This window comes from Lepidothrix coronata, unplaced genomic scaffold (assembly GCF_001604755.1).
Source record: "Lepidothrix coronata isolate B3197 unplaced genomic scaffold, Lepidothrix_coronata-1.0 Scaffold79, whole genome shotgun sequence".
Classification (NCBI taxonomy): domain Eukaryota; kingdom Metazoa; phylum Chordata; class Aves; order Passeriformes; family Pipridae; genus Lepidothrix; species Lepidothrix coronata.
In genome coordinates, this window is record NW_016690259.1 from 2,449,986 (window position 1) to 2,469,181 (window position 19,196).

The following is a 19,196-nucleotide window of genomic DNA, read 5'->3' on the forward strand; positions in this document are numbered from 1 at the left end:
ACCCCTATTTGTGAGAGCTCTGTTCTTACTCCACTTCCTTCTTCAAGTCCTAGTTTCGTGCTGGTACCTGACCAGCAAGTTTTGCAGCATCACCAGTACCTACCAACAAAGCAGCTGATCCACACATGGCAAGAAGTGGGCTCCATACTGATCCACAAAATCCACAGGCTCATCTCAGAAATACAAGGCATATTATGTGCAGAGTGGATATAAGTAAGGTACATAAATATGGTTTTGAAGAATCTGCTCTGCAAGAAAAACATTATAATGTACCTGGGGAAGTGTCTTGTGTGTGGGAGAGAGAAAACCACTTCTGGTGGTACCTGGCCAATGATAATTACTTAGAACAGCGAGTACATTTCACTACCATAGGAACATTAGAACGTTAGAAATGCTGTTTGCCTGTCACATGTATAAGGAAAAGATGCATAGGAAAAAATGTATCATTTTATGGAAAGATAATCTGTTTTAAGAGATGACAGATTTCCTGTTATTTGGCTTTAAAGAAACATCACACAAAACACTGAAAATTGACTTTAGAAGTATTGACTGCAAACCTTACAGGATCTGTCTTCCTAAATTCTCTGGTTTTCTTAGTTTTTGTGTATTTCCCTTGGCATGAAAAACAACCATTGTGCCACAGTCAACTTTTGGTTAAAGTTCATGCCAAATCAGTACCTACCTTAGTATGGCATCCAGGGGCTCAGAGAGTTGCAGAATCTTCTCACTCAGTTCCTTTTGACACTGGGTGTGGTGGAGGAGGGAGCTTGACTAAAGAAATCCTGGCAAGTTCAGGGATTATTTCTGTTCCACCAGCCTGTCATATCTTCACACCTGCTGCACACAGCTTTTGTATTTTTTTGTGCAGTTTGTACCTCTTTGTACATTGATGGCTGCCTGGTTGCATGCTCAGTGTTGCCACCCTTCAGTTCCTTGGGTTTGTATTTTTAACATTTTGACCTTATCTGCTTTTCTTTTTCCCTTTCATATTTTTCTCCATGAGCACTTTAGTCTTCATCAAGCCTCTCTCTCTTTTCTCCCCTTTAAAGTGGAGGAGTGGGGACAGTTTAGTTTTAGGTTTTTTTCTGCAGTGGATATGTTATAGGAAAATCAAAACTACCAAGGACCAAAGATGGACAGCTGGGCAGGAGTCAAAACACTTACTTTTTTTAAGAGCAATGTTCAAGCATTCAGTATTGAAGAATATCCAGATATGTTCTGGTAAGTTTTGGGCATTGCCATATTTAAGCAATTTATTTAGCAATTTTTTTCTCATGTAACCAAATGTGCACAAACACATTTCCTAAGGGTACCAGCTACTCAAAATGATCAATACATTGCACTTTTTGCCTCTTTAAGTTACATTTTTGAATATCCCAACATCTGAGAGTCAATTTTACTCAAACAAATTAATTCTTCACACAGTTTTTGCAAAATGTATCTGCTATAAAATATTACCCTTCCTTGGACATTATCACTGCTTACAGAATTGGAAGAGAAGCTCCTCTAATTATAGGAATAAAAAGTGCTAGCAATTGAATTTTTTTTTCCATGCACAGAAAGCCTTTCCCTTCAGGACTTGCTGGCCAAACATTTCTAGGCCAATTATACTGATGTTACAACACAGCATTGTAATAGAAGTTGGTTTCATCCTTAACCACAGAAAGGCTACTGCCTCTTCATATTACTATATAGATGTAGAATGCCTTTGATTCTTTGCTAAAGAGTGTTCTCTCTAAGTTACATATTGTTTGGCATGCAGGATCCTTTGAACACATCTCCATAAAAAAAAAAAAATCTTACTTTGCTTCCAAGTCAAATGAATTATATATGTTTAACACAGAAAATGTAGCCATGGTGTAAATGTCTGCTTGTGAAGTATTTCAGATATCATTCCAGAATATTACCAGTAATTTTAAATCTACTGGTTTATCTTTTCAGTTATTACAAGTTTTCTTTGTAAGTTTATGTACAGGATACAAATAACTGTGTTGTTGCAGCGTTTCTTCCAAAAAGCCAAATGATAATAAGTCGAATGCTTTACTGAAATCTGATTAAATTACATCAACAAGCGACACCTGCAGCCTCATTAAGAAAACAAAGTCTGTTTGCCAGGCTCTACTTTTCTGCCAGGATATAGCGTTTTTTTTAGCAGAAGCCCATGCTAGTTAGAATTACCTGTCTTCTTTTTAATTATTTGTTAACTGAGTTTTATATTAGCTATTCTGCATTTTGCCTGTGACCAATGTCACATTGGTAAACATTGGTAAACTACTATTATCCCATTTAACCTTTTAAGGTATTAGAATAATACTAGCTTTATCCTCCTTAAAAAAGTCTTAGTGTCCAAAAAACTTCTGAGTATGAATATTGATGATGCATCCAACTTCATGACATATTCATTCCAAACTCTCTAATGCCAGTTTTCTTTCAGTAACTGAAGTTGAGCCATCCTCCTACATTATCATTTGAACAGAAAACAACTCTTCAATACCATACAACATAATTACAGCAGCTGCCATCTTCCCAAATGCACAGAAGGAATATGTATATATTTAACATTCAAAGTTTGTCACTAATTATGGTTAAAGCTGTCAACTTCATTCCTTAATAGGGTCTTCTTACTATTCAGATCCATTTTCTGTGTTCCATTTGCAAAAAGCTTCCATTTTTCTCATTTTAATTCTGTTGACCATATATATATTTCCCTCATAACCTCTTACTTCCCACAGTAATTTTCTACAATTCCTAGCTTTCAGTGTACATGTATGATACTACATTCTTTCTTGTTTCACAGATGTTTGCCTCATAAACTACCCCGGGTTTTCAGCAAATGTATTCCTTAATTGTGGAATTATGGCTATGTGAGTATCTGCACTAACATCCTTAAACTGTTTCCAAATATCATTCTCCCATTTCAGATTAAATTCTTTCTCCCAACAGAAGTATTTTATAATAGTATTCACCTTTATAAAATTAGCCCTTTCAAAGGATTAAGTATATATATTATTGGTTTGGACTTGATTCTGTTTGCACATTAAAAATGTGATCAAATCATTATCAATTACACCTAAGCTATGGCTAATTTTTAGTTCTGTGATCAATTCCTTTTCATCTGACAAGATTAGGTCTAATCTAGAATTCCTCGGTGTTGGATGCAACACCTTTTGAGTTAGGAAAATGACATTTTAAATATTTTGAAATTCCGAGTACATTTTAACACTGGCAGCATGAGACCTTCAGCATATGTCACTCAGATTGAAATTCACTCGGTACAGCAGTGCTTTCCCTGTATGTTGTAGGTGGGTAAGGCATAGGTCATGCTGTTCTCTAGTGTGATTTGATATCAGCTAAGTACCCTGTCAGCTTCTGACTTATCCGTTAGAACATTGACCCATAAACATTCAAGATCTTTTGCTTCCAATTGCCATCAACTCAGAAAAGGTAATGCCACTTTTGAAGTGCTTTCTGTCCACTTGATCCTTCCAAAATAGATTATAACAATTGATTTTGACATTTTTGTTTTCCAAACAGTTTTAGCAATACAAACTAGGTCAAATCTGTGTTAAAAAGTGATTCTTCTGTTGGTGTCAAGTTTCCAACATGAAAAGAGAAGTTACTGAAAAATCTCTGCTCTTTGTGTTCTCTCTAGAAGCTCGTTGGTTCCTTCTCAATATTTCCACCTCTGACCAGCCCCTTGACTCCAAGGAGACCAGTCACTTAGAAGAACAGCTCCTTTTGGACATTTAATTAAGCAGCAGGCTCTCATCAACAGAAAGTGACAATGTTTTACACAAACCAAACATCTTCAGGTTATGTCACTTACTCAGATATTCAGTCTAGTATTTCTTCTACTTGCTTTTTCCCCCTACTCAGAAGTCCTGAAGGATGTTGGAGAGGATCACAGGTCCTGAAAGGACAGAGTGCAACAAAGATGAATAAAGAACTGGAGCATCTTTTTTACAAGGAGAGGCTGAAGGAGTTGGGCCTGTTCAGCCTTGAGAAGAGGCAACAGAGGGGACCATCAATGCATATATGTATCTGAAGAGAGGCTGCCAAGAGGGTGGATCCAGGGTCTTCTCCGTGGTGCCAAACAATAGGACGAGAGGCAATGGGCAGAAACTGATGCACAGGAAGTTCCACCTGAATATGAGGAAGAACTTTTTTACTGTGTGGGTGACCAAGAACTGGAACAGATTGCCCAGAGACATTGTGGAGTCTCCCTCACTGGAGATACTCGTGAACCATCTGGACACAATCCTGTGCCATGTGCTCTGGGAGGACCCTGCTGGAGCAGGGAGCTTGGACCAGATTGACCCACTGTGATCCCTTCCAGCCCGACCCATTCTGTGAAAGAAGAAAGCCTGCTCTCTGCAGGTGTCCATGTGTCATCTATGACACTGCCCACACTTCCTTAGGTATCAGTACAATATTGGCCTGGCTCTCTGCTTGCCAACTGCAGAAACTCGCTCAGTCCTGAGGGATGCTCCCGTTTGAGACAACTCATTCCAGCTGAGCTCCCAGAAAGCACACCAAGCTCTCGAGCCGTGCCGATTTCTCCCAGCTCCCATATTTTCCTTGGGATAAAGTGCACTTCGGGGCTCCCGGTCCCGCCGCCCCTGCCCTGAGGGGATCGCCGGGCCGGTTCCTCCCTCAGGCCTCCCGGAGGCCCGGCCCCCAGCGCCGCCCTTCCCCGTCGCCATGGCGAGGCCGCGGCGTCCCGGGCCGCCCTGAGGCGCCGCGGGGAGCTCGTCCTGCCGCCGCGCCATGAGCCCAGGTCCGTTCCCCGGGGCACGCCAGCTAATGTGGTTTATATTTTATTTGTAAAGAGGCCGAGGCAGTGCCGGAGCCAAGGGTGAGGGTGTGTGTCGTACGGGGCCCGTTCGCAGGTGAAGGGAGAAGCCGGAGCGTCCCCGGGCGGTGGCTGGGAACAGGGAGCAGCGGAGGGCGGCTGCATTCCCGGAGCCACACGGACGGGGCACGTTGGGGCCGTGGTTTCGTCCAGCTTACTAGGAACAAATAACATCCATCACGCTGGCTACAGATTTCAAGAAAAAAAATTTTTAGTCAATTTACTTTATTACTTTCAGTAATAAAGGACGCTCTGACGTCCTTTTATCTTGGAAGGTGCCCGCAAAGACGGCTGCGTGTAGCCACTCCTCGGCTGCTTCCAGCCCTGGGAAACCTTCGGCCTCCAGTCAGGTCTGAGCACGCCTCGGAAAACGTGTGGGAAGGGCTGAGAGGTGCCCAACAGGTTTACTGAAAGGTGCCAGGAAAGGCACAGTTCCAGTCAGCTGGCGTTTTTCCTTCAGCTTCAGTACACCTTGGAGCGATTCCAGCCCGTGGGGAGATTCCCTCCATCACGAGGTTAAACAGAGCACTTCTTCAGGAACAAACTGCACCACCTTGTCTTCCGTGAATTCCGTGGGTGTTTGATTAAGTAAAGGAGATGTGGCTTGGGCTTTATAATAAAGGAGTGAGATGTAAAAGGGTTAGCAGTCAGCGACGAAAATCTACATGACTGTAATAGAAGGGTGTGTTGCTGATGCCTTCTGCCTTGTGTCTCTGTGGTTGTAATTTACCTGTAAGAATCACAGTTACCTTGGAAATTAGGGAAATGCACCCTCCATATCACTCTGAAAGCAACCTACCACCTCTAAAGTAAGAGTTAAATTGGCATTGTTATGACGCAGGGTGTTTTTTTTCCTTCCCAAGCTTTGAGTTTGAAATAGGAGTCAGAGCAGTAGTTTTCATCCTCGTGAGGCAGTAATGTAACTAAGTAAAATGTCTGCATATGTGCCTCATGTTCATGTGAGACCTGTGTGCTAGACAGTCTGTTTTCCCAGAGACTTGACTTCCGTGGGGTGGGAACCTGGAGCGCGTGAGCCAGCAAGGAGATGTCTGCTCCAGCCAGGTGCCCTGTGGGTGCAGCCTGGAGCCTGTGACAGGCCACAGAGTACAGCTCCCCATTAATAGCTTTTCATGGTTACAGTGGCTCTACCGGGGTCTCCTCTCAGCTGCTTCCCCCTGCCTTTCCTGCCCCATGGCTGCAGCCAGCCAGCCCCCCTGCCTTGCTGGGTTCATCAGCTGCCATTAAGGCATGTAGGTTTTCTTTTTCTCACTTAATACCTCAAAACAAAGAGGCTTGTAGAAAGCTTTGCATCTTCTCTGGGCTTCGTTATGGTTGTTCCAAAGTTTAATTCCTATTTCTCACTGAATAGCATCTTCCCAAAAAGGGGTTTTCCTTTCTAAATAGTTCCTGTACACAAACCTGTCATTTTCTGTAAGAAGTGTAATCTTTTTTAGTGATGAATGAACCATATGTTTTTATTCTATTGATTTTTTATTTTTCATGATGTACTTCTGTAAAATATTCTGTCTCTGATTGCAGATCAGATTACTTATAAATAATATTCTTTCTGTAACAAATGTTATCATTATACTAGGTCCAAAAAGAATGACTTAAGAGAAATATCCTATCCTGTCATCTTTTCAACCTATAATTGTCTTTGTTATTCAATTCTAAGTAACACAATTAAAAAAATTACTTCGTTATAACTGCAGAAAAATACTGCATCAGTGAAATGGCTTTTGATCCCAGAAAGGCTAATGTAAAATATCTGCTAGTCTGCTGCTGATCATTCAGTAACAAATTGATTCATATCTAATAACTATTTCCCATAAAATAAGTTTTGTTTCAGTAAATGTAGCAAATAGTTAAATTTTTTCCCCCCTTCTTATTATATTCTGTTTTTCCATCCCTATTAAAAGTTTGTGCCTTCAGGCCTACCAGCAGGGCATGCAATACCTACATTAAACCAAATTTAAAAGTAAGGGTGCTCCTGCTGCTAACGTCCTCAGATCACAGACATGCAAAATGAAGGAACTGGCAGCTGAAACTTTAATGGTAGGAAGTGTAGACTGAATACTTGGGGAAAAAACACAGTAGCTCCATATGACAAAAAAGTCCTATTAGCATTTATGTACTTCAAGATGACAAGCTAGACGATTCTACATAACTGTGGGGCTTTTGGCTTTTGTTTTAAGTAAAATCCTGTGTTGTAAGTATAGCATTGCTTACATTCTTTCTTCAAAAGATTGTTACTCTTATGATTATGTAGTATTTTGAACATTAATACAGTGCCTGTCGTTGCATTGCACACTGTATGTTCCATCATTTGTTCACCTTGTGTATTAATCTAAAATATTGTTAATACTTGGACCTAGATAGCTTGAGGAAGCACAGGGAATCCCATGCAAGTATGGTTCCTGAATCAGCTGTCCCTGTGCAAATCAAAAGCCCCTCAGTGAAGGAGAGAAAACCACTGAAAGTTAGATCATGACCATTCCTATGTGCTATGTCCTACTGAAGCAACGCTGAGGAGATTTGTGTGGAACTGGAGGTGTGTTTTACATGTAGTCCACGGGAAATAAAACAGTGGACTGGGAAGCAGCACGAGAAGGATAAGAAACTGCATTGCTTGTCTGCCTTGAATAGGTTGTTTCAACTAATGTTGGTTTTGTTTGTTTGTTTCAGTTAAAATGAATGTGTTGCCTCAAGCGATCCTCCAAAGCCCAGGGGAGCATCCCAGGTTCGTAAAGCAGCCTGTTTGCCCCCCATTAGACTTTGCAAGGTATGTACCTCTTTTCTTTCAAAGCATCATTTTCACTGTGAATAGCTTCAATCAGCTATGCCGAGGTGACAAATTCTGTTTGCTTTTCTGCAATATTTAAAACTACAAAAATCAGAGGCAAGGAAATTCTCTCTTAGGAAAGTTTCAGAATTAAAAAAAAAAAAAAAAAGAAATAAAAAACGTGTTCTGTTTAAGGTAGGTATTTCAGCCTAATTCTTCAAAAGCCCTTTAAAAGCCACAGAAAGTTATTTTCATTTAGCACTGATACAAATGTAGGTCATTAAAAATGTACTTATTTCAATGAAAAACCCCAAGATTCTTTTGTTTCATTCATGCACAATTTTGCAACTCTCAAAATATAATTAATAAAGCTGGCTTGAAAAACATTATACTGTGCTTAATAGCTGAGAGAATTAGCAGCAGAGGCATAATACAGTCTGTCTTCTTGCACATTCCTGTGTGTCTCCCTGTTCCATTGCACTCATTTCCCCTATTTTGTCCTCCTCAGTGAGTACTGGTCTCTCAGTTTCTCCTCTGCTCTTTTTCCTTGAATTGCCTCCATTTCAGAAAGAATTGTGGTTATTTTCTCCTTCCTCTTTTTTTTTTTTCCTCTTTTTTTTTTCCCCTGATCCTAGCATTCCCCTTAGCCTTTGGCTAAAAGTTCTGGGACATCTTAGAGTTAAGCAGCTGCATGTCCACATCTAAAAGCAGTAAGGATCCATAAACATGCTATCCTTGTGCCCAGTCTTTCCAAGGGGCTCAAAGTGAGACGTGTCCTCTCACTCATTGATAGAGTAAGGACATGTCTTACTGTTTATTTTTTTTTAAATCTTCTATGGCTGGAGCTGTGTTCTGCAGCCATCACTTTTTCCAGTAACTGCAGTGCTGGAGAACTCATTCCAGAGGGAGGCAGGAGGCTTGTTCAAGGAGATCCTTCTGCAGGAATCCTACTGAGGTTGTGCCTGTTTGCATAAAAGAAATGTCTGATTCTGTAATGTCCTAGACCATGCTGTAGGTGCCTAGTGATGAGAACAAGACAAGCTCTGCAATTTTGTTTTATAAGAGATTTTGAGAAAGCTGGAGTCTGAGTTAACAGCATGGGCAGTGGGGATAGAAAACTCTGTGAGAATTAGTTTGGTCCTTTATGCGACTCCGTTCCGTTATTTGATTAAAAACCAGATGTATTTATCATTAAATTTAATGTTAGAAAAAACACCAGTATCTATCTTTTTCCTGTGGAGACTGATAACAGAAACAGTTATAGGAAGACATGGTGAAAATGTTAATTCTGGGATAGGTGCCCACTGGATTAAAATATATTTGTCTTTATAAGTGAGTGATTTAAAATTAAATAGGAGCAAATTTACAGGTGAAGTGGACTTTTTAAATGCACTATTTATGAAATACAGTGAGTCATTATGGAAACACTGGAGAACTGAGGCTAAAACAGCTTGGAAAAAGCAAGTGACAACCTGTGGAAGAAAAGAAAGAATGCCTTTTAGCCAGTGGTATCCTCACCTCAATTCTCTGTGAAAAAACAATGTCCATTCCAAGTCACAGTCTGAATTCTTCACATAAATTAATTGTATTGGTTTTAATTCTCATTGCATATAACAAGCCATTTTAAATAATGATGGAATTTTCTAGTGTGTTTTTTCCTATATATCATCTGCCTGCCTCTTCTGTGTTATTGCTACATTAACATCACTGATAATAACAGCCAGGATGAGATAAGTATTTATTATTTTTAGTAAGTTCAATTCTTTATGATGGATGACCGTGTTTGTGGTTGCATCAATCCAAAACAGGTTCTTGCAGAACTGATGTAAACAGTAATTAGGTTGCAAGTTTTTGCTTATGTTTTTTTTTCCCCTTGGCCGTAGTTGTCTTTCAGCTTGAGGGCGTAACCAATAAGAAGTCAGAAATTTATACCTTGGCTATAAGGCAGGTGACATTTTAAATTGTATATGCTTCTGAGGGCTTTTCCCATGATTTTTTTTAGTTAAAATACCTTTGTGAAGACAATGACAAGGCACCAGGCTTTCCTTTGTTCCAGTCTGAGATGGTTTTTGACTGTGGTGCAGATAAATTTGCACCAAGGCGATAGTGATGCTTAGAAATTGCCTCTTGTAGTTGACTGTTTCAGTTTGGGGGTTTGGACTTCCACCCCACCAAATATCTGATGTGTTCTCTCCCGTGCTACTGATGTGAAGAAATTTCATTTTTGCAACCTTAAAGTACAAAGGTCACCCAGGGTTTTTATTGTGTTGATATTTCATATTTATTTGCCCAGAAATATTAGTTTTCAATTTTTCAGTTACCTCATAGAAACTTATAGTATCTTGAAATATATTTTACATCCGTTTAAAATAAACAATAATTACCTTATCTTCATGATCCAAACATTACATATCTCTCTAAACTGTGACTATTTTGGTGTTAAAATTTTGATACTGCTTACCTTTTGGTATTGGTTATAGCTGAATTTTTATGGCGATATCCCTAAGGTGTACATTTAGCAAGATGAGCACAACTCATCTGGACTGTGTTACGTGCAGCCTGGAAGCACAAGCCTCTGCTGGTGCCACTCAGCAGTAGCAAATTCTGGAACAGACTTAAATGAACTGTTTGTGACGGAAGTTTTCACTGTTACATTGTTTTAAATACAGATATGTCAAAATATCTCTGCTTTGCTTAGCTATTTTGTTTTCATTTAAATGAACTTCATGAAGTGTCTTTGGTATTCTCAGAGCAATAAGAAGTGTGATGCTTATATTAGCTAACATTATGAAAAGAATTTACTCTCATCACTGTAATGAAAGACAGCAGTGCAAATACAGACAAGGAAAGAGGAAAGTAATAGATTTATGTGGAACGCTAATGCTGAATTTCTTTTATCTCTGAGTGATTAACCAGACAGTCTTTATGCTCTTTTACAGAAGAATAAAAATAAATTCACGTTGCTTTTATAAATATAATATCCTCTCCAGTCAGGATTTCCTATTCTATTTAAATACACTTTATGGTCAGTAAGTGCATATTATCCTTTGAAGGCATCTCTTGTGTGTCAGAGTGGAGATGCAAAGTGATGATGGCTGAAGTGAAAGGTGAAACGATGCACAGTTCAAATATTCAAATTAGATCCATGCATCCTGAAATTTGCTCTTTATTTTAATGCCCTTTGGATTACCCCCTCAGTGGACCACCTTTTGCAATGTACTGCTCAAACTGTGGGAAGTCAAGAGCAGTATTAAAAGATTGCATTGCACCAAGGAAAACATTTTGAATTGGATTTGGGAATTTTTTTGTTGATTTGTTTTCTTTTTTTTTTTTTTAATTTTGAAAAAGTTAAATATGAAATAGATTGGACCACTCTGGTCCATACTGACAATGCAAAAATGTAATGGTTCTGGTTTTAGGAAGCAGTTTAAATATGGATAGCTTAATCGATTTTTATTGATTTAGCTAATACACGGTTTCTTCTAGTTCAGACTGAAATATCGGATAACCAGATCCCTTAAAGCTAATACCATCTCTGTTTTCTTTTAGAAATAAAGATTTGAAATAGCTGCAGACCAAAAAATTAAAAAGATATTTGTATGTGTTTATAGAATGTCTGATATATTACTTTGTCAATATTTCAGTATTTAGCTCTACTTGGCAATGATAATATATTATACATGCTGCAGGAGTATATGTTAGCACCTTACAGTGTTTCTTTTAATTTTTTTCATTTAAATTTAGGATTCATTTGATCAAAGACAAAGATGGCATAGATGATTATTTGGCGAAGAATATCAAAGGGTTGTCAAAACAAGAAGCTGCAGCGTAAGTTGGCTTTTTCGAGGCATTTTAACATCCATAAGTTTATTGTTTCCTTTGTTTCTAGTCATCATAATCATTTAAATTTAAAGTTCCCTAGGCCCTACCCTTTTTAGTTGAACTTGGCATTTAAAAAATTGAAGTTGGTATTAAATAATGATGGTTCATTTCTCCTGATGTTAAATATATCAAAGCGTTTAAATATCTCCTTGGGTTTACTAATTTGGGTATTTACCAATTATATCACATTTGTAACTTTATTGTTAAGATTATGTCAGTAATTATATTTAAACTTGTGCTGCCTTTTTGTTTTGTCTTCTTCCCTTCTTTTTTTCTGAGCCTTTGCGAAATATCTCCTTTGGGGTGGAAGCTGAGTATACCGACATACACGTTCTTGTAATTTTGAACTACTGTTTAGCCAAGCCCAAGTGCTGACTTCTGTGGTGAAGCATTTAATACCCCATTAGTTATTTAAAAACCCAGTGAATGAAAGAAATCTAGATAACTTTTGATTTCTTACAGCTGAGGTATTTACATTTAGAAGTTACGAGAGACCGTGACTGACTTATTCTTCTGCAGTCTTTTAACAGATCTGGGGTTCAGCACCATCAAAATTAATGAAAGAATTCTAAAAAATCTGGATTGCTGGTTGCTTAAGTGAGCTGATTTATTTATTCCAATATTTAAATAATAAAAGGATGCATATACAAGGGCTCTAGGCACCTTAACAATTAATATTGCAAGATCACCCTTGCTGCATAAAAACTTTCTATCAATCAGACAGGAATTCAACCAGCTAGTTTCTTGCAAAACATGCTTCTTTTCTACTTCCTAGCCTAGGAATGTGCCTGCAAGCCTTTCCTAGGAACTTTCAAATTAAAATCTAGAAAATTACCAAATTTGAGTTTAGAGGTAATAACTACAATGGTGTCCTAAAATCATAGCATATGACACTCAGCCAGCAGACACCCTTTCCTTCTTTTGGGATACATGTCCAATTCACTTTTATTTTTACAATGTCAACCTGATAAAGCTCATAAGTGTTCTGACAGTGAGTACAAAGATTGTAATGTATCTGGTTTGATGGACAGCAAACTCATACTCCACTTCTTTTATTTTTGAGCTCAGACTAGATTCAAAGATGGTAGCCTGAAGATTAGTTGAATGATGGGGTTGGGCAGGAACTTGTCAATACATCATCCTAGTGTGTGCAAAGTTCAGTTTGTTCCTTTGTTGCTGTAGGAGAGACTGTTCTCACGGTCACAGTCTGTGGGAGAGAGCGGCCCAACAGTGTCAGGGAGGTGAGTAAGGTGAGGCAGTGGGAAGTGCTGCACTGCTGCTCTGTCAGGGCAGGTGGTGGATGTGGGACAGTTACCTTTGATCACATCATCATGCTAATGGTGCTGGGTGTCAGAGCTGGTGTAAATACTCCCTGCTTAAAGGGAAGAAAACAAAGATTGCTCGGGTGACTACTCAGTTCTGTAAGGAACAGCTCCTTCCTGAGCAAATACTTCATTGACAGAGGTCCCGGCCCCTGAATTAAAGGTGGTGTAGTTGCTCTGTGAGGAGGGAAGAAGTGTCAGACCTCAAGGAACAAGCAGAGAACTGGGTACACTCACTCATTGTCACCCTAGTCCCACAGCAGCTCTGCAGGGCTGCTCTGCTCAGTACACTGCAGCAATTGTTTCAGGCTGACTTGCCTTCCCAGGGAGCTGTCTCAGTCTTCAACCCCAGTGGGCTTTTACACACCATGCAAGGGACAGGAGTGTTCTCTCTGTGGTGATTACACAGGAAGTCACTGCTGTTTTAGGAAGGTCTTGGGGCTTCAAAGTGCATTTTGCAGCTCTGATTTGATCAGGTCAGCCTTTTACTGCCATTAAAAAAACCAAATGAACAAAAAAACCAACACAAAAGGTCCTATATGATTTTTCTTTCTATATCCAAACCATGAGTCTGGAGGTTGTGGAAGAGGAAACCAGGAAGGACATCCACAATGCAGTGAGAATTTTATCATCTGTTCTGCAATGCCTACACAAAGTGGGGTGTTACCTTACAGTTTTGTAATGTGCTGTTTTTCAAAGTTATCAAAGTTATCAAAGCCTCTTAGAAGATTAAACTGAAATATCATATGTATTCTGATTTATTTCTATGGAGATTTTTGAAGTACCTCTTTTAAAAGGTTATGTTCATGTTCTGTATATTTAATTCTTTTTGGAATTTTAGCTTTTGATAATAGGACAGCAGTTACAAAAGTTCTCTCTATATATATAATTTACTAATGCTCTTCCATAAACCTGATAAAATCATTTGAGAGCAAACAAATGAGAGTAACAAACTAACTACAGTTATATTAGTACTATAGTTAGAAGTATAGTACTTTAGTTAGAAGAAACTAAACACATCAACTGTAATTTAAAACCAATTTATAAAGTAAGGGAATGGCATATGTGTAAATGATCTTACTGAAATCAGTGTAATGCTTAGTATGTATGTCTCAGCAGACAATGGATGTTTTTATTTTAAAAATTATGAGAGATGATTTATGATATGCTGTGTAGGGATTTTTTTTTTAATATTGTGTCCATTCCAGAAGTAGATTATTGCACTTCTTTACAAAAGGACTGGATTTTCTTCTTTTGCCACCTATACTTTTGTTAACTTAATGTGTCAGTGATTATTTTGTCAAGACAAATTCTTGGAGCCATACTCCTGTTTAATATTATGCACCCTTTTTTTAATATGTATGTTAGGCAGAAAACAAATTTATTATCTTCTAAATTAAGGAATGTCTGGGTAGTATCACGTTTATGGAAACAAGCCACATTCTTTAAAGCTCTTCCCTAAAAATTGTACCCTTCATAATATTCTTTAAAATGAAGATAAACTAGTTTCTTCATAGTTAAAGGGAAAAAAGGATGCAGTTATTCTTGTATTGTACAGTATTTGTTCCAAACTTCATCAAAAGAGAAGAATTCCATTAAGTGTGCTCATGATATAACCTCTTTTTTTTTCCTGTGGAAAAATGTGGAGTTGTTTTTCAGGGTTTTTTTGTTTGTAATAATTTTTTTATCCCAGGTTGATATGACAGAAGTGGGGGGAAAAAAATAGTGCTTATGAGAGATATTACTTTAATGATATTAAAACAGGATATTGCTTTGCTTTTTCATTGATTTTGCTTTGCTTCCTTCTCAAAGACCTGAACTTGAAACAAGAAGCGAATGTGGTGCAAGAAGGTGGAAATGGAAAAAAAAGTAAAGTTTCTTGTTAATGCAGAATGTGAGTGCTTTCTTGCCACAGAACTGGGCTTCTGTAAGCTTCTGAGGAGGTTGGCTGACTCCACTGGCCTTCACTGTGCTTTCCCTCATACCTTCTGTTCTTAGTCTTGACTCACCAAGTCATCAACGGCTCAAAATCGGATTGCAGTAAAAATTAAAATTATTCCTTATGACCGAACTAAGAGTCAAAAAGTTCACAGTGAACTGTGAAGTAAAGCATTTTTCATCAAGAGATTGATTCCAGAGTTCAATCTTCAAATGAGTTTGGAGCCTAGAATGGGCCAGAATTTGATATTGTTGTTGCTGCTTCCCGATCTTTTTGTCAGGGTCAGAAAGATCAAGTAACAGTTCTCTTTTCTTCATCCAAATGAAAATTGTCCAAAGATGACCATATCATGAAAAAAGAGTTAAAGACTAGAAAGAGAGACTTTGAAATCTATTTAATGAGAAGAACAGCTTTGCTTAGCAGTAACAAAAAATTATTGCATTAGTGATGTTACTAGATGTATTCTCAATACGTTTGAATTGGATGATCGAGTTCTACTGTCCTCAAAACTCTGGTAGTCACATGACATCTGATTTATTATACAGAGACAGTAAAGACTGACCTAGATATGCAAGAAAATTTATATTTGTGTTTTCTATCTCATGAGTTGTGGCTTGGTGTGTTATGGAAAGCTTGCCTTGGTAAATTTGTGTCAGTAAAGACACGCTCCGATATGACGTTTTTCAGGCAGGAGACAAGATTATCTTACACGCATTCTGTCAGATGTTTCTGAGATGTAGTGAGTTGTCCTGCTTAGAATTGTCCAGTGGCTGGTCCACTTCAAGATTAGCTGGAACAGAAAAAGGCAAGTGGGCTGTGACCCCCAGAGCAGCTGTCGGCCATCTCTGCTAATACGGGAATGTCGATCATTAAACTACTTTCCAAATTGTATAGTGCTAAATGGAACATGACATTTTTGCTCTAGCACTGATGACTGATGAATATAATAGCAATGCCTTGCTTTCATAAACTTTTTGTCCCTCCCTGCAGAAGAGCAAAGGGATTTTCACCTAAGTTTAACTGATCCAGAGGACTAGGTTAATCACCCCATATTATAAATGGAAATAATTAAGATGAAGTAATGCAATTAGTGGAGCTCCATCTTTTAGGATTCAGAAAACTGCTTTAGAATAAGGTAAATGTAACTTTTGAAGCACCTATTTTTCTCCATTGCTTATAGAGAGAGCTCAGGGTGACCAGCTCAGATGTAGACATGTACATTTACCATGGAATCCCACACTGGAGAACTATGGAATTTTGAAAGCTTTAAAAAGGATGGGCTAGAAGTCTTAGAGTTGCGTTCTCTAATTCTTGAGGCAGCAGTTCTGCAGGAAGCTGTCCCGTCCAGAAGTGACCTGGCAACCATTTTAAATCTTCTCTTGTTGCCATCTGATGAAAGATAATGTTTTCATTTCCCAGTCAGAGGATTAAAAGGGACAAATTATTTAGTACCCTCCCCACCGCCCAAGTTTTTGCCTTTTTGAGTGTCAGTATGTGGGGAAATCTTTGAGGGATTAAGTGTTAGATAAGTTCATGGAAATAAATTATTTAATTCCTACATCCTTACATCAGTTGACCTCTGCATATGTCCTCCAAGGCTAAAGAGGGAGAAAGTTCCTCAGCTGTTTAGAGGCCAGAATGCTCTGTAGAGTCCACTGAAGGAGAAGAATGGGGTTTGTGGGCTGATGGAGAGGAGAAGACCTCGACTGAAGGATGTTTTATTCTGTATTTTCATCATAGCCATGATGGACTAGTAAGCCTTACTATTAGACTGGGCTTCTTCTGACGTCATCCTGTTTTTATAAGGTATTTAAATCATGAGAGTTTCAGTACTCAGATTTATTTGCTTCTCTGTTTGTTCATATTCTAGTCTTTTGCATTGATGGACCAGTTCTTTAAGGAAGCAGAACACAAATAAGCTGATTGTGGATTGGATAAGTCCATACTTTTTAGTAGCCCTCACCCCTATCAAATAAATTAGTGAGGTGACTTCTTAGGTGATCTGTGAAGTCTTTTATTCAAAAAAATCGATTGGGACCTGTTTTCATTGACATCATATTGCCATGTTTTCTTTTTCCCAACCTGAAATCTTTACTGGTGCTTCCCAATTTGAACATGCTTAATTTAGGCTTGGGAATTTTGTGTTGTAAGGTGGATCTCACCATTCCTGTGTTATTAAGTGAGGCTCTCGAGGGATGGGGAAGGGGCTCTGCCAAGAATAAGAGTTAGGAAAAATATCTTGTTGGTATGGAATTAAGGCAAGGAAGGAAGAGGGGCAGCTGCTGTTGCTAAAAAGCTTGCAAAAGGCAATTTCGGGCACAGACAGATAATGTGTAGGTGCAGATTCTGCTTTTCCTTTGTATTTCAGTTCTCAGTTGCACGATAATTGGTTCTAGTGATGCACTGATTTGAGCTGCTTCCATTTCTTCTGGGTATAACACTATGAAGACAGAGGGAGAGAGGAGAGCTCAAGGCAGCTAAAGAAGGATGTAGCAGCAAACAGAGGAAGAAATAAACTTCCTTCCCTTTCATGTTCAGGTCTTAGCAAGATTTTGCTCTTCTTCCTACTGTCAGCCTTTGGATAGGACCTGTAAGCACCTTATGACCCTCTCTGTTCATATTACTCTGGTTGAGAACTGGTGGAATGATGTGTCAACTCATTTACATTGTATGGGGATATTTCTTCACTTTTAGATACTAAAAACTGTGGAAAAGAGTAAATCAGAATAAAAGAAATGTATCCTTTCATAGTAAAAGAAATTTTAAATTAAGGCACTCTATCCCAAACTCCCTGCTGGTTGTGGAAAGGGAGATGGCACAAGTCACTTAGTGAGCTAGATGATAAATTTTAAATTTCTTTCACAATATTATTTAAATATGTATTTTTTTCTGTCTGAATAATTCCTAACAATCTCGCTTGCCATGACCAGGATTCAATGTTTATTAAACAACTTTCAAAAAGAGATTTTACCACTTGGAGGCACACATCCTTTTTGGTCAGATGAATGATCTCTGTAAATTTTGGGCCTGATAAGCATATTATTTACAGTAATTAGGCAGTGATCTAAAGAACAGAACTGTGTAGGAAGCAAATGATTCGCCTTTCCTAGAGAAACTTCTCTGTGCATTTGTGTAATGTGAAAGGTTTTTCTTGAAAAGGTTAAAAAAAGTTCTAATCAACTTCTGTACATTATGTAGAACTTCATTTTCTAAACTCTGCAAAAGAAAGTTTCATATTTAATGGGAAATCATGAATTATTCCATTTATTATCTACTTCCTCCTTTCAAAGACATGATCTGGATAAAAGGCGGGGTGAATAATTTCAAAAAATACAATACATTTTTAATGGGAAGGTGCAAACTACAGATTCTCATGACTATTAGCAAGTATAGAGGAAACAGAATTTTACTTGCAAAAACTCATCAAACTCTTGCAAAGATAAAATACATGACATACTTTAATAAAGAAGAACACAGCGAGCTGAAGTTTTTCTTTTTTTATGTAACTTGTTGTTTTTACTAAGTTTGGTCTTATGGTTTTCTAGTGCTTTCATTTCTCAATAGTTCAACAATATTTAGTACTGAAGATAATATACCAGCAATACACAACTGACTTCTATTTTTAAAACACTCCATAAAGGTGAAGCATCTCTAACACACAAAAAGAGTCTGAAATAAAGACTGTCTAATCTGCCTTAGTACAATCAAGACTTCCTAATAATTTTCACAGTGAAAATTATTCTGCCTTCTGCACTGTGTAAAAATCCTCGCTTTTCCTTTCCTCTTAATCTCCCTGTGGTCTGTTTATCCTTAGACTCCTGAGTAAGTTCAGCTGGGGACTTGGATGAGAGATATCCTAAACAAAAGCAAAAATACTGTGGGAATTGTTCATAGCAATACTGTAATAATGCATAGCCTTGTATAGGGTTTTACGATAAGTCGTAACATCAGCTTGAGAAGATACAGAAAGTAAATAATTATGATTATCTGTTTTGCACACCGTGAAAGAAACTTGCAGAAAAATTTAACAACTTCTTTTGTATTGTGCAAGTCAAACAGAAAGGGTTCCAAACTCACGTTTCTAGCTCTCAGCCCTCTAGGTCAGCTCTGAAATAAAAGAGGAAAGTTGAAAATAGTTCATTTTGATAAATAATAGTCCATAACATATGGTTGGAATTACTTTTTCTTAAGGAACATTATTAATTTAGAAAGAAAAGCAGAAATATTAATGAAGATAATGGGTTTTTTTCCGATTATGCTTGAAATAATCACAGGTGTGTGTGCTTTTGTATGATGAACATTTTTATAAGAGTAGCACTTTCATCTTTATTTTTAGTATTTTCTTTGCATTTATGTTTAGGGACAGAATGTTCCAAAAGTTCACCGCTAAATTTATATTTCCATTTTCTGGGTTAACGA

At 38.1% G+C, this 19,196-nt stretch overlaps 1 protein-coding gene across 5 annotated transcripts in view; it reads left to right on the forward strand.

The window, feature by feature from the left end:
- TTC29 (tetratricopeptide repeat domain 29) overlaps nt 1-19,196 on the forward strand; it is a 237,561-nt gene that overhangs the window by 112,568 nt on the left and 105,797 nt on the right. The window contains exons 1-3 of one of the 5 annotated variants that reach the window (XM_017820128.1): nt 4,670-4,777; nt 7,538-7,634; nt 11,379-11,462. In XM_017820128.1, the coding sequence (XP_017675617.1) occupies nt 4,768-4,777; nt 7,538-7,634; nt 11,379-11,462 (191 nt within the window). In that variant the 5' untranslated portion in view covers nt 4,670-4,767. Of the gene's footprint in view, nt 1-4,669; nt 4,862-7,537; nt 7,635-11,378; nt 11,463-12,698; nt 12,758-19,196 lie in introns of those variants that run through there. The other 4 variants (XM_017820130.1, XM_017820131.1, XM_017820132.1 and 1 more) reach the window with 4 other exon arrangements.